Source organism: Eptesicus fuscus, chromosome 9 (genome assembly GCF_027574615.1).
Source record: "Eptesicus fuscus isolate TK198812 chromosome 9, DD_ASM_mEF_20220401, whole genome shotgun sequence".
NCBI lineage: Eukaryota > Metazoa > Chordata > Mammalia > Chiroptera > Vespertilionidae > Eptesicus > Eptesicus fuscus.
The window spans coordinates 102,639,914-102,655,923 of record NC_072481.1 but is presented as its reverse complement, the minus strand read 5'-3'; the positions used below and the strand labels follow the sequence as shown (position 1 = coordinate 102,655,923).

The 16,010-nt window shown below is 41.7% G+C and overlaps 1 protein-coding gene across 3 annotated transcripts in view; it reads right to left on the bottom strand.

Moving 5' to 3' along the window:
• Positions 1–16,010, bottom strand: part of TRPC1 (transient receptor potential cation channel subfamily C member 1) — a 171,532-nt gene that overhangs the window by 89,694 nt on the left and 65,828 nt on the right. The window contains exon 3 of one of the 3 annotated variants that reach the window (XM_054721625.1): positions 2,756–2,887. The exons of the other annotated variants lie outside the window; for them this stretch is intronic. Coding sequence (XP_054577600.1) covers positions 2,756–2,887 — 132 coding nt within the window. The remainder of the gene's footprint in view (positions 1–2,755; positions 2,888–16,010) is intronic. 3 annotated transcript variants of the gene reach the window in all.

Here is a 16,010-nt window from a genome sequence, read left to right as displayed (position 1 = left end):
CATCATAGCAACCGGACTTTAGGTTGTTATGGGCGTTACAGTAGCTGGCTTCTTATAAAAACTTCCTTTTATATTACTTATCTAAACAATATATTTATGGTAACCAATAAATGTTATTCTATAGCTTTTAACTAAACATTTTTTTCAATCACAGTCTACAACATGTTTATGCTACTTCTAATATTAAAATAGTATTGATTCATTTTTAAAGTGTTCATTTGAAAAAATTTCAAGTTAAAAAGAAAGATCCTAAAACATGTCAAGAATTCTCTTTCAGAATCAAATTTCCTTAAAACTTAGGATTTAACTGTTGTTAAAGTCAGGCCTAAATCAATTTGTGAGGAACTAAGAAGTTTTAGTAGATCATTTTTAAAAAATATATCGATTATATTAAATTTATATTTGAGCATAATAATTTAAGAATAAAGCTAGAAATAAATAATTAGGAGTCCACTGAACTTCAGAAATTTGTATTCCTTTTTTCTTAAAAGGAAAGGAAGGGAAAATAGGAAGATTTCCTATCCTATCTAATAATAGACAAATATGCAAATTGACCGCACTTTCGCTACACCCAAGCCACACCCACCAGACAAGCCACGTCCACCAACCAATCAGGACGAGTATGCAAATTACCCCAACAAAGATGGCGGCTAATTTGCATATCAAGACAGCATCGAAAGAAGCCAAGAGCTGCAGAAGGGAGTAAAGCTTCAAAGAAGCAAGCAAGCCAGGGGTGAGGGGGTGGGGGGAGGGGAAGGGAGGAGCGAAGGCAGGGCCGGGGGCGAAGGGAAAAGCAGGCGGGCTGGCGGAGAAGGCGGGGCGGGTGGCAAGGGAGGAGCGGAGGCGGGGCCGGGGGCGAAGGGAAACGCAGGCTGGCTGGCGGAGAAGGCGGGGCGGGTGGCAAGGGAGGAGCGGAGGTGGGGTAGAGTGCAGCAGGAAATCCTATTGCAGGATTTTTCCTGCAACGGGAACGCTAGTTGATTAATATTTCTATAAAACGGGGTCTTCCATAAACTGGCTGCATAAAATTATAATTTAAAAAATTTAAAACTCAGGGGCTAACATTTTTCTCATCCATTTTTTGCATTTACTATTTAACCAAAATACCTAAGAATAAATAGTTGGATTTCTTTAACGAATGAATTAGTACCTGCTTCTTAGTTTAGAAATCTAGTTGCAGGTGGGAAAATTCATCTAGACTGTATATTTTTACAAAGATATCTCACCTTTAGATAAAGACTGTAAAACCACTATATTCAATGGTAAAATGAATACATTTTATAAACCTAATTTGCTTAAGCTCTGAGAGATTCCTGGAAGACTGCAAAGAGGCTGTATAATTTGGATAGAGATATAGTAGACTAGATGCAAAGAGTCCTCTGTTCTAGTTACAACTCTGCTCCTACTTCAATGTCAACTCTGTTCCTAATTAAATGTTGGTATCAGTAAAACAGCTAACCTATATAGATCACATTCCCTACATATAAAAACAAGGGGTTACAGAAAAGGATTCTATGATCACTTCAAAATCTAACTTTATTAGTCTATGATTATAATTTAATCATAGTAGTTATTTCAAATCCCTTTTTAGGAGGAATTGTATTTTATATGGTAACTCAAAACTCTAATTATGAGATTATAATAGCAAGTTCTTCATATTTAAAAGAAATAATTTATTAACAGTCTCATGTGCTAATTAAAGTAGCAACAAATTACATTTTAAGCATGTCTCATGTTCATCCAAGTATATACTTTGTCATTTCAAGTTCAGGTAAATTTTAATGTATCCAAATTAAAATATAGTATTTCTAAACTTGAAAACGTATAAACAGGTATTTTTAAATATTTCTGGAACTCAGAGCTCTCAAGAACATACACTATGTACTGCTATAAAGGCAAAGAAAATTGCAAGCTTCATTTTGCCCTTCCAGTAAGTAGAAGTTTGAATTTTCCCAATCTTATCAAATCATTGGAGGAAAGCAATGTAAGACATGGGCTCCACCATCATCTGGACATGAAAAGAAAGGTGGGAACTGGCAAGAAATCTTGATCAATTCTACCTTCTTTGGAGGGCATCAGGGATACTTTAACTTAAGGGAAGTCACAAAGCTTTTCCTCAAGTTGACTAAATGTAGTTTTCTAAAAAAATTTTTTAAATGTCTATCAGTAGTTTAATAGGCTGCTTTTTCCAAAGGGCCCCTCCCCCAACTTACCTATCTACACAGAAATTATTAACAACAATTTGGGAGGGTATACAAACTGCACATAACTCTTCATTTCAGAAGAAATGTCTACATGCTATAATTCTAACAGTGAAAACGAACTAGGTCTCTCTGTGTGGGACATCCCTGACATTCAGAAAGCATTCCACATGCTTCTAAAAGTTATGAAGAATCACACTCCAAGGACTATAGGATGTGGAGTAAGGAAGATAGGATAGAGAGTAGTTATAAACGGTTTTGTCCTTGCTCAAGCTGCCACTCCCACTTCTCTTCCCACTGCCCTTGGATGCTTTTGGCAATGTGGAACAAAGCAGGGACTCAAGAGGGGCAGAGAGCAGATGGGAAGACATGACCTACATTATACCAGGGTCTATTCCACTGAGAGAGAAGGGAAATCTCAGCAGGTGGCAGCAAGGTCCATCATCTTGAAAAAAATGTAAATATATATTTTAAATTGCCCTATGAAAAAGTCAGGCTGAAAATATTCTGGAAAGCAAGATAAAATATAATTTATAATTTCTATTCATTCCCACCTGAATTCCACCTCCACAAGGCTTAGTTCTTTTAAATCAGCACTAAGTTCAAATGCTCTCAGAATTGGATCTTCCTCTGTTAACATTATTAGAGCTGGGCTTGCCAAACAACGATATATATCAAGACGAAACCTGTGATAAAATTGTATTCCATAATGTAAAAGAAAATTATTATATATACATGATTAGTACTTTTAATTCACAATTTTCATAAATTTAAAATTATAGTATTCTAAAATCAAAATAAAACAAATATACTTATTACAGGATGACTTACATAAAAAGATACTTTGATATAAAATTCTGAAAAATTTTCTATTCCTGAATCCAAATTTATTTTACACTAGAGGCCTGGTGCACGAAATTGGTGCACGAGTTGGGGGAGGTTGAGTCCCTCAGCCCAGCCTGCACCCTCTCCAATCTGGGACCACTCGAGGGATGTCTTACTCACAAGCCAGGAATGATGGCTCCCAAATGCTCGCCTGCCTGACTTCCTGATTGCCCATAACCACTTCTGCCTGCCAGCCTGATCACCCCCTAACCACTCCCCTGCCAGCTGTTAGAGAGTGGGAATTTTTGAGCACTACTGAGGCCGTGGACTATGCCCCAGATAGAGATGTCAGTGCTGACACCAGGCCAGGCCTTGAGATATGGTCTCATGGCCCCTTCCCAGCACGTAGCCTTCTTTCACAGAACACTGTCAGCTTTCTGAAGAACAGGATGGCCCTGTGAATAACATGGTCGTCATTGGCATGATCCTGACATTGCTTGGGAAAAACTGTTTTGTCTTGGGTTACTTGTTCTGCAAAAACCGGATGTGGTTAATGTGCTTAAAAGTGGTCCTACACAAAGGGTCGTTGTTGCTCTCTGGTCTCCCTGAGTGGAGAATGGCAGAGCAGTCGCCGGGTCGTCCGGCCACCCGGCTAATAAAGGCTCCCTAAATTTTAATTTGGTCTGGGCTCCAGTGGTCATTCACTCGCATTCGCTCCACAACACCAGCCTGATTGATACCTAACTGCTCCCCTGCCAGCCTGTTTGCCCCTAACTTCCCTCAACTGCAGGCCTGATCCCTCCCAACTGCCCTCCCGTGCTGGCCTGATCGCCCACAACTGCCCTCCCTTGCAGGCCTGGTCCCTCCCAACTGCCCTCCACTGCTGGCCATCTTGTGGCAGCCACCTTGTGTCTACATGGGGGCAGCCATCTTGTGTGTTGGAGTGATGGTCAATCTGCATATTACTCTTTTATTAGATAGGATAGAGGCCTGGTGCATGGGTGGGGGGCAGCTGGTTAGCCCTGAAGGGTGTCCCGGATCAGGGTGGGGGTACCCTTGGGGAATGGGGCAGCCGGGGTGAGGGGCCTGTGGTGGTTTGCAGGCCGGCCACGCCCCCCCCCCCCCCCCCCCCAGCGACCAAATCAGAGGCCTTGGTATCTGGGGTTTATTTATCTTCTATAATTGAAACTTTGTAGAACGGAGTGGAGCCAAGCCTCCTGCTTTCTCCATGGTGGCAGCCATTTCTGTTGGAATTTATCTTCTATAATTGAAACTTTGTAGCCTTAAGTGGAGGCCTGGGCTGGCCATGGTGTATAGAAAGCTTGGCTTCCTCTATTGCCAGAGGCAACCCTAGCCTCCTGCTCTTTCCAGCTCCGTGGCTGCCGCCATTTCTGTTTGGATTTATGTATCTTCTATCATTGAAACTTTGTAGCCTTGAGTGGAGGCCTAGGCTGGCAAGGGTAGGCAGAAAGCTTGGTTTCCTCCATTGCTGGGGAAACCCAAACCTCCCTCCTGATCTCTGTGGCTGTAGCCATCTTGGTTGGGGTTATTTGCATATTTACTCCTGATTGGCTTGTGGGTGTGCCTTGTTGGTGTAGCAGAGTGATGGTTAATTTGAATATTCCTCTTTTATTAGGTAGGATGAAATATGTTAATAATAGATTTTTTAAATTTTTTATTGAGTAAGGTATTACATATGTGTCCTTATTCCACCATTATTCCTCCTTACCCCCCACTCATGCCCTTACCCCCTTGTTGTCTGTGTCCATTGGTTAGGCTTATATGCATGCATACAAGTCCTTTGGTTCATGTCTCCCCCTTACCCCCAACCTCCCCTACCATCCCTCTAAGGTTTGATGGTCTGATCGATGTTTCTCTGTCTCTGGAACTGTTTTTGTTCATAAGTTTATGTTGTTCATTATATTCCATAAATGAGTGAGATCATGTGATGCTTATCTTTCTCTGACTGTCTTATGTCACTTAGCATAATGCTCTCCAGTTCCATCCATGTTGTTGCAAATGGTAGGAATTCCTTCCTTTTTAGCACAGCATAGTATTCCATTGTGAAGATGTACCACAGTTCTATAATCCACTCATCTGCTGATGGGCACTTAGGCTGTTTCCAAATCTTAGCTATGGTAAATTGTGCTGCTATGAACATAGGGGTGCGTATATCCTTTCTCATTGATGTTTCTAGCTTCTTGGAATATATTCCTAGAAGTGGTATTACTGGGTCAAATGGGAGTTCCATTTTTAGTTTTTTGAGGAAACTCCATACTGTGCTCCACAGTGGCAGCACCAGTCTGCATTCCCAACAGCAGTGCACCAGGGTTCCTTTTTCTCCAGCCTGATCACCCCCTAACCACTCCCCTGACAGCCTGATTGATGCCTAATTGCTTCCCTTTTAGCGCAGCATAGTATTCCATTGTGAATCATTCTGACAGGTGTCAGATGGTACCGCATTGTCGTTTTGATTTGCATATCTGGGATAATTAGTGACTTTGAGCATGTTTTCATATGTCTCTTGGCCTTCCTTCTGTCTTCTTTCGAAAAGTTTCTATTTAGGTCTGTTGCCTATTTCTTGATTGGATTGTTTACCTTCCTTTTGTTGAGTTGTATGAGTTCCCTGTAAATGATGGAGATTAAACCCTTATCAGTGATAACATTCGCAAATATGTTCTCCCATGTAGTGGGCTTTCTTGTTGTTTTGTTGATGGTTTCTTCTGCTGTGAAAAAGCTTGTTATTTTGATGTAGTCCCATTTGTTTATTTTCTCTTTAGCTTCCATTGCCCTAGGAGCAGTATCAGTGAAGAAGTTCTTACGGCATATGTCTGCGATTCTGCTGCCTTTGGATTCCTCTAGTATTTTTATGGTTTCCCATCCTATGTTTAAGTCCTTTATACATTTTGAGTTTATTTTTGTGTATGGTGTAAATTGGTGGACGATTTTCATTTTTATGAATGTCTCTGTCCAATTTTCCTAATACCATTTATGAAGATACTGTCTTGATTCCATTGTATGTTCATGCCTCCTTTGTCAAATATTAATTGGGCATAGTGGTTTGGGTTGATTTCTGGGTTCTCTATTCTATTCCATTGATCTATATATCTGTTCTTGTGCCAGTACCAGGCTGCTTTGAGAACAATGGCTTTGTAATACAGCTTGATGTCTGGTATTGAGATCCCTCCTACTTTGTTCTTCTTTCTCAGTATTGCTGTAGCTATTCGGGGTCTTTTTTTATTCCAGATGAATTTTTGAAGAGTTCTTTCTAGGTCTATGAAATATGCCATTGGTATTTTAATGGGGAGTGCATTGAATCTGTAGATTGCTTTGGGTAGTATGGATATTTTGATGCTGTTGATTCTACCAATCCATGAACATGGTATGTTCTTCCATCTGTTTATATCTTCCTCTATCTCTTTTTTCAGTGTATGGTAGTTTTTTGCATATAGGTCTTTTACCTCTTTAGTTAAGTTTATTCCTAGGTATCTTAATTTTTTTGGTACGATAGTAAATGGGATTGCTTTTTTAGTCTCTCTTTCTGTAAGTTCACTATTGGTGTATGGAAATGCCATAGATTTCTTGGCGTTAATTTTGTATCCTGCTTCATTGCCGAATTCATTTATTAAGTCTAATAATTTTTAGACGGAGTCTTTAGGGTTTTCTATGTACAGTATCATGTCGTCTACGAATAAGGACAGTTTTACTTCTTCTTTTCCAATTCGGATGCCTTTTATTTCTTCTTCCTGTCTGATGTCAATGGCTAGTACTTCCAGTACTATGTCGAACAGGAGTTGTGAGAGAGGACATCCCTGTCTTGTTCCTGTTCTTAGGGTAAATGGTTTTAGTTTTTTGTCCATTGACTGTGCTGCTGGCTGTGGGTTTATCATATATGGCTTTTATGATGTTGAGGTATGATCCTTCTATTGCCAACTTGCTGAGAATTTTATCAAGAAAGGGTGTTGGATTTTGTCAAATGCTTTTTCTGAATCAATTGATATGACTATGTGATTTTTCTCCCTCAATTTGTTTATGTGATGTATCACATTTATTGATTTGCGGATATTGTACCATCTTTGCATCCCTGGTATAAATCCTGCTTGGTCATGGTGTATGATCTTTCTGATGTACTGCTGGATCCGATTTGGAGAATTTTGTTGAGGATTTTGGCATCTATGTTCATGAGGGATATTGGCCTGTAATTCTCTTTCATTATCTGGTTTTGGTATTAGGGTGATGCTGGCTTCATAGAAGCAGCTTGTAAGTTTTCTTTCCGCTTGAATTTTTTGGAATAGTCTGAGGAGGATACATTTTAGTTTTTCCTTGAATGTTTGGTATAACTCCCCTTGAAGCCGTCTGGTCCCGGGCTTTTATTTGCTGGGAGCTTTTTGATGACTGCTTCAATTTCTTCCATAGTTATTGGCCTATTGAGATTTTTAGAATCTTCCTGATTGAGTTTTGGAAGGTTGTATTTTTCTAGGAATATGTCCATTTCCTCCAGGTTGTCTAGTTTATTGGAATAGAGTTGTTCATAATATTTTTTAACAATCCTTTGTATTTCTGTGGGATCTGTTGTTATTTTGCCTCTATAATTTCTGATTTTGTTTGAGTCCTCTCTCTTTGCTTCTTGGTGAGCCTGACTAGAGGTTCATCAATCTTGTTTATCCTTTCAAAGTATCAGCTCTTGGTTTTATTGATCTTTTGTATTGTTTTTCTGGTCTCTATGTCATTCATTTCAGCTCTGATCTTTATAATTTCCTTCCTTCTGCTCATTCTGGGCTTTTCTTGTTGCTCTCTTTCTAATTCTTTGAGTTGTAGCATTAGATGATTTACTACCATTTTTTTCTTGTTTTTTGTGGTAGGCCTGTAGAGCTATAAACTTCCCTCTCAGAACTGCTTTCATTGTGCCCCATAGGTTTTGGATTGTTGTGTTTTTATTTCATTAGTTTCCAGAATGTTTTTAATTTCTTCTTTGATCTCATTGGTAACCCAATCAATATTTAATAACATGTATCAGCTTCCAAGTGTTTATTTTGGATTGTTTTTATTGTAGTTTATTTTTAATATTATGCCATTGTAGTCTGAAAAGATGCTTGGTATGATTTCAATCTTCTTCAATTTTGGGAGACTTTGCTTGTGACCCAGTATGTGGTCTATTTTTTAAAATGTCCCATGTGCACTTGAGAAGAACGTATTTTCCGCAGCTTTGGGGTGAAATGTTCTGAAGATGTCAATTAAGTCCATCTGATATAGTGAGTCATTTAGGATTGTTGTTTCTTTGCTAATTTTTTGTCTAGAGGATTTATTTAGTGATGTCAGTGGTGTATCAAAGTCCCCTACTATGAGTGTATTCCTGTCAATCTCTCTCTTGGTATCTTCCAGGATATTTTTTATGTATTTGGGTGCTCCTGCATTGGGTGCATATATGTTTACCAGGGTTATATCCTCTTGTTGTATTGATCCCTTTAGTATTATTAAGTGGCCTTCCTTATCTCTTGTTATGGCCTTCACTTTGAGGTCTATTTTGTCAGATATAAGTATTGCTACCCCAGATTTTTTTCATTTCCATTTGCCTGAAAGATATTTTCCATCCCTTCACTTTCAGTCCGTGTGAGTCCCTTGTTCTGAGGTGGGTCTCTTGTAGATAGCATATATATGGGTCATGTTTTTTATCCATTCAGCCACTCGATGTCTTTTGATTGGAGCATTTAGTCTGTTTACATTTAAAGTAATTATTGAAAGGTACTTATTTGTAGCCATTTTTATTTTTTTGAGGTTATGTTCTTTCTTACCTTTTTGTTTCTTCTTTTTACAGCATTCCCTTTAGCATTTCTTGCATTGCTTGTTTAGTAGTGATAAATTCCCTTCGCCTTTTTTTGTTTGTGAAGCTCCTGATTTCCCCTTCAATTTTGATTGATAGTCTTGCTGGATAGAGTATTCTTGGATTGAGTCCCTTGCTTTGCATCACTTTGTATATCTCCTTCCATTCCCTTCTAGCTTGATGTGTTTCTGTTGAGAAATCATTTTATAATCTGATGGGGGATCCTTAGTAGGTAACTCTCTCTCTCTCTCTTGCAGCCTTTAAGGTTCTCTCTTTGTCAATAACATTTGCCATTGTAATTATGGGGTGTCTTGGTGTGGGTCTTTTGGGATTCATCTTGCTTGGGACTCTCTGTACTTGAGTAACTTTTTTCTTCTCCATATCAGGGAAGTTTTCTGTCATTATTTCTTCAAATAAATTTTCTAGTCCTTGCTGATCTTCTTGTCCTTCAGGCAGCCCTATTATATGTATGTTATTTCATTTTGCATTGTCCCAAAGCTCCCTTAGGCTCTCCTCCTGCTTTTTAATTTTTTCTCTAGTTGCTGTTCAGATTGGGCTTGTTTCTGTAACTGATTTTCTAACTCACTGATTTGGTCTTCTGCTTCTTCTAGTCTACTGTTGAAGCCTTCCATGGTGATTTTGATTGTAGCTATATCATTTTTCATTTCTTCCTGATTTTTGCATATGTTGTTGATCTTCTCATCCATCTGGTGTATGAACTGTATGACCATTACTCTGAATTCTTTTTCTGTCATATTGCATGCTTCCGTTTCACTTATTTCCTTACTTGGCGATTCCTCCTTTTCTTTCCTCTGGGGATTGCTTCATTGTCTCCCCATTCTGACTATCACCAGAAGGTTCAGATGTTGAGTTGCGGGGACCTGGACCGTGTGCAGCGGGAGTTTTGCACCCCCCAAGTGTCACTGAAGAGCTCTGATACCAAGACATGCGGTTGCTGTGGGTTGGTGGGAGCCATGCTCTCCCTGGATCAGAGTCACAGGCGCTTAGTCTGGCCTTGTGTGTGCACCTAGAATCAGCGATGCTACCTGTGCCATGTTGAAACAGAGAACCCACTGGCATGTGCCAAAAATCAAAGTCCCCTATTGCATGTCAGGAGTCAGAGGCTCCCTGTGTCCATGTCGAGAATCAAGTATCAGAGCCTCTGTTTCTTGGTGCTACCTCACACTGAGAATCAGGTCCCTGTGTGCACATCCGCCAAGAATTGGAGTCACTGGCTCTTAGTGTGAATGTACTGGGAATCAGGGATCTCAAGCGCATGTAATGGGAATGGAGTCCAGTCACTGGTGGTCAATGCTGCCTCTTGTTTGGAGATTCAGGGTCCCCGATCTGCCCAGGAGACTGGGTGGCTCAGTTGCACTGTGTTGGCAGGAGGTCCACTTCTGCCCTGCGATAAACAGCCTTCTGTGTGCACTTGCCCTGAATCAAAGTCAGGTGGCACTTACACTTAGTATGGGTGTGGGGTCTGGTCACGCAGGTGTGCACTGTAGAAAACAAACTCCCTGTATCCATATACCCAGGCTCAAATTCTGCGCAGCCTTCCTGTGTGGGCACAGGGTCTTGTTGTGGGGAAGAAACTCCCCAGGTTTGCACCCCCAGGCTCAAATTCAGCGCTGTCTCCCTGCGTGGGCGTAGGATCTGGTTGCAGAAAACAATCTCCCCAAGGTCGTGCACCTATGCTCAAATTCAGGAGTGCCGCCCTGCCAAGGCAGGGAGATGAGTCGTGGGAAACAAATTCCCCGAGTTCACAAGTCTGGACTCAAGTTCAGCGTTGTTTCCCTGCCTTGTGTGGGTGCAGGATCTGGTCACAGAAACTACCTCCCTAGGGATAACAGCTTGGCTCAAATTCCACTCAGTCTCCCTGCCTGGGCACGAAGATGAGTCGCAGGAAACAAATTCCCAGAGTTCACAAGTCCAGGCTAAAGTTCAGCGCTGTCTCCCTGCCTCGTGTGGGCGCGAGACCTGGTCACAGAAGACCACCTCCCTAATGATGAGCAGCTAGGCTCAAATTCCACTCAGTCTCCCTGACTGGACGTGGAGAAGAGTCACGGGAAACAAACTTCCCGTGTCCGACACCAAGGCTCAAAGTCAGGCAGACTCACCACTGCTTTGTGTGTGCCGAAAGCCTTATTGTGCAGCTGGGGTCTGGTAGTTTCTATGTCGCTGCCACGGGGGGAGGGGGATTGGCTTTGTGACTCACAGAAATCCGCGGCTGTGGTGCCTGGAGTCTTGGTGTCCCTAGGTCTGCAACTGTGGTGGCAGGTCTTCTACCAGAGCGGCTGTAGTGTCCTGATTTGCTTCCAAGACCAGACTGGGTGGTTGGCGAGGCTAGGATTCTAGTCTCAAGCAATTGTTCTTCAAGATGGTATGGTCTCTGTGCCACTGGTGTCCTCCCCAGAGTGTTTGTGGCAGCCGCAGGGTTTTGCCATCTAAGACTGCCCAGATTGGCAGCCCCCTGGAAGAAGTGCAGGGTCTAACTGTCCCTATTTCACTCACACACACACCCACACACATCCACACACACCTCTATCGCTCCCTCACTCTCTCACACACTCTCCTTCCCTACCTTCCTGCCAGTTGCCATCTTGCCTCCACCCCTCTATATTTTTTATAAGATATATTTTATTTATTTTTTACAGAGAGGAACAGAGAGGGATAGAGAGTTAGAAACATCGATGAGAGAGAAACATCGATCAGCTGCCTCCTGCACACCCCCTACTGTGGATGTGCCCACAACCAAGGTACGTGCCCTTGCCTGGAATGGAACCTGGTACCCTTCAGGCCGCAGGCCAATGCTCTATCCACTGATCCAAACTGGTTCGGGCAATAACTAATACATTTTGATAATTAAATTATTCCTTCTTCAATAATAAAGACTACTTTAATATACTAAATATATGTAACACATGAGTCATTCAACTAGGTTATTTTTTAAAGATGGTTCAAATCTTAAGAATCTTAAGAATGAAATCATGGGTTAGAAATTACAGAGGAGTAAGTGGATGCTGCATGGACACGCTCCCATGACCAAACTGGAATTACAACAAAAATATACCCAGGTCAATACTCCATGGTTGGTGCAACCTGGTGTGCCCAGCCACAGGTCACAGGACCACACTGCGTGTCCAGAGGGAACAAGGGTGCCATCCTGCCTTGGGTGCCGGGGCTGCACAGTGAATTGCATGCCAGAGGGCTCTGAGCCCTCAAAGGAAGTCACACACTACAGGAATTATACACACACCCCACTGACCCTGAGAATCTGAAGTAGACAACTGAGGGAGGGACCATGACTGTGGGAGAAGGGGGTACAACTCAGAGTAGAGACAATAAAGGTGTGAAACTCAAGGCAGACCCAGCCTCCAGTCTAGCAAGTCCCGGATTATTGAACCACTAGGGGCTTCAATACCTCAAACCCCAAGCAGGGAGCCCAGGACCAGAAAGATACAGCAAAAATGGGGAGACCAAAAAAGAAAAAAAAAACCCAAATGAAAGAAAAGGAGGAATCACCAGAAAAGGAACTAAATGAAATGCAGGCAAGAAATATGTCAAAGAAAGAATTCAGAGTAAGGGTCATACAGTTCCTAAACTGGCTGGATGAGAAAATTACCAACTAATGTAAGAATCAAGAGGAAATGAAGAATGATATAGCTACAATAATAATAATAATAATAATAATAACACAATGGAAGGTTTCAACAGTAGACTAGAAGACGCTGAGGACTGAATCAGCGAATTAGAAGACAGGGCAGAAAAACACACCCAATCTGAACATCAATTGGAGAAAAAAATTAGAAAGCAGGAGGAAAGCTTAAGGGAGCTATGGGACAACATGAAATGAAGCAACATCTGTATAACAGGGGTGCCAAAAGGACAAGAAGACGAGCAAAGATTAGAAACCTTATTTGAAGAAATAATGACAGAAAACTTACTGATGCAGGGAAGAAAAATGTCACACAAGCACAGAGTCCCAAATAAGATGAACCCCAAAAGACCCACACCAAGACACATGGTAATTACAATGGAAAATGTTAATGACAAAGAGAGAATCTTAACCCTTTGCACTCGCTTGCTTTTTTCTCGATTCCTTTATTCTAATGCTAACCGTGTCGAGTCACACTCGACATCCGAGTGCAAAAGGTTAAGGGCTGCAAGGTAGATAAGAGAGTTATCTATAAGGGATCTCCCATTAGATTATCAAAATGATTTCTCAAACAGAAACAGATCAGGCCAGAAGGTAATGGAATGAAGTCTGCAAAGCAAGGGACTGAATCCAAGAATACACCATCCAACAAGGCTATCATTCAAAATTGAAGGGAAAATCAGGAGCTTTGCAGACAAAAAACAGCTTGGGAGTTTATTACTACCAAGCCAGCATTGCAAGAAATGCTAAAGGGACTGCTGTAAAAAGAAGAAATAGAAAGGCAAGAATGAACACAAGCATAAAGAATAAAAATGGCTACAAATAAGTACTTATCTTATATATTAAAAGGCTAATATGCAAATAGACCGAATGGTAGAACAACCGGAACAACCAACCAACCAGTCGCTATAACATGTGCTGGCCACCAGGAGGTATGTGTGGAACACAGCGGCATTGGCCACAGCGGGATGGTGGAGCCGGTGAGCAGGGACGCCAGATCAAGGCGGGTGCCAGTCACTATCATCGGGGCAAGACTCTGGTGGTTACTGAAAATTCCTTGCTCCTGCATGCCGCGGTCCCGCCCAGCACTTGCACCTGCTGCTGGCGCTGTCCCCACTCACACCGCTTCTGGTGCCAGAGCCACCACTTGCACCCACCACCAGCACCGGCACCCGCAGCCAGAGCTGGAGCCACCACTTGTACCCACTGCCGGTGCCCAATGCCAGTCCCAATTCCTCGGCACCTTCAGCGGGTGTGAGCAGTGGCTGCTGGCCCTGATTGCCCCTGAGGGTTTTTCCACCTCTTCCTGCTCCTAAGGGGTGATCGGGGTAGTAGCAGCCGCTCACACTCACTGATGGTGCTGGCCCTGCTTGCACGAACTGCTAGCACTGGCCCCAGTCACTCTGTGCCGTCAGCAGGTGTTAGCGGCATGGTGGTGGCAGGAGCAGGGCTGCCGGTAGACAGAGAAGCGGGGGCCACAGTGGGAGGAGCCAAGCTGGGGTATAAAGGATGGGCTAAGACCTGACCCTGTGCCTACTACAGCCTCACGGCCCACAGTTCCTTTCAAGGTGCACAAATTCGTGCACTGGGCCCCTAATCTATTATAATAAAAGCATAATATGCTAATTAGACCAGATGACCTTCCAGACGAAGCCCAGGTCCCGGGTAACTGCCGGCAGCCAAAGGAAGCCCAGGTCCCAGGTGCCTGCGGGTGGCTGGAGGGAAGCCCGGGTACTGGGTGCCTGCTGGCGGCCAGAGGGAAGCCCGGGTCCTGGGTGCCAGATGGAAGCCGGTGTCAGCAGACAGGAGAAGGAATGCCTACTCTTGCACAAATTTCGTGCATCGGGCCTCTCGTAGATGCTAAAATCCTCAAAAAAGTTCTAGCAAATAAGATCCAGCATTACATTAGAAAGATCATACACCACAACTAAATGGGATTTATTCTGGGGATGCAAGTCTGGGATAATGTCTGCAAATCAATAAATGTGATACATCACATAAACAAATTGAGAGGAAAAATCACGTAATCATATCAATTGATGCAGAAAAATCATTTGACAAAATCCAACAGCTTTTCTTGATAAAAACCCTCAGCAAAGTGGGAATAGAGGGATTATACTTCAATATAATAAAAGCCTTATATATCAAACCTACAAGCCAACATCATACTCAATGGGCAAAAATTAAAACCATTTCCCCTAAGAAAAGGAATAAGACAGGGATGCCCATTTTCACCACTCCTGTTCGAAATAGTACTAGAAGTACTAGCCATAGCGATCAGACAAGAAGAATAAATAAAAGGCATCCAAATTAAAAAAGAAGAAGTAAAACTGTCATTATTTGCAGATGACATGATCTTATACATAGAAAATCCTAAAGACTCTATAAAAAAAGTACTAGATTGCCATAGCTGGTTTGGCTAAGTGGATAGAGCATCAGCCTGTGGACTGAAGGGTCCTAAGTTTGAATCTGGTCAAGAGGGCACATGCCTGGGCTGCAGGCTTGATCCCTAGCAGGGAATGTGCAGGAGGCAGCCAATCAATTATTCTCTCTCATCATTGATGTTTCTATCTCTCTTTCTCTCTCCCTTCTTCTCTGAAATCAATAAAGATATATATATATTTTAAAAACTACTAAATTTAATTAATGAATTCAGCAATGTAGCAGGATACAAAATTAAAAGCCAGAAAACAACTCACAGAAAGAGAAACTAAAAAAAAAAAAAAAAATCCATTTAACATTGCAACGAAAAAATTATGACACCTAGGAATAAACTTAACTAAGGAGGTAAAATATCTATACTTGGAAAACCACAGGACATTGAAAAAAGAGACAGAGGAAGACATAAACAAATGGAAGAATCTACCATGTTCATGGACTGGTAGAATCAACATCATTAAAATGTCCATATTACCTTAAGCAATCTACAGATTCAATGCAATCCCCATTAAAATACCAATGGCCTAGCACAAACACTCTAAAAATTCATATGGAATAAAAAAAGACCCTGAATAGCTGCAGCAATCCTGATAAAGAAGAACAGAGTTGGAGGGATCACAATAACAGATATTAAGCCATATTACAAAGCCACTGTTCTCAAAACTGGTATTGGCACATGAACAGACATGTAAACCAATGGAATAGAACAGAGAATCCAGAGTCATCCCAAGCCCTTATGTTCAATTAATATTTGACAATGAAGGCAAGAGCACACAATGGAGTCAAGAAAGTCTCTTCAAAAATGGTGTTGGGAAAATTTGACATGCAAAAAATACATGCAAAAAAATAAAACTAGAACACCAACTTACACCATGCACAAAAATAAGCTCCAAAAGGATAAAGGACTTAACTGTAAGATGGGAAACCATAAAAATATTGAAAGAATCCATAGGCAGCAAATACCAGACATGTCATAGCAATCAATCTCTTTACCAATAGAGCTCCTAAGACAATGGAAACTAAGGAGGAAATAAACAAATGGGACTACATCAAAATAAAAAGCAAA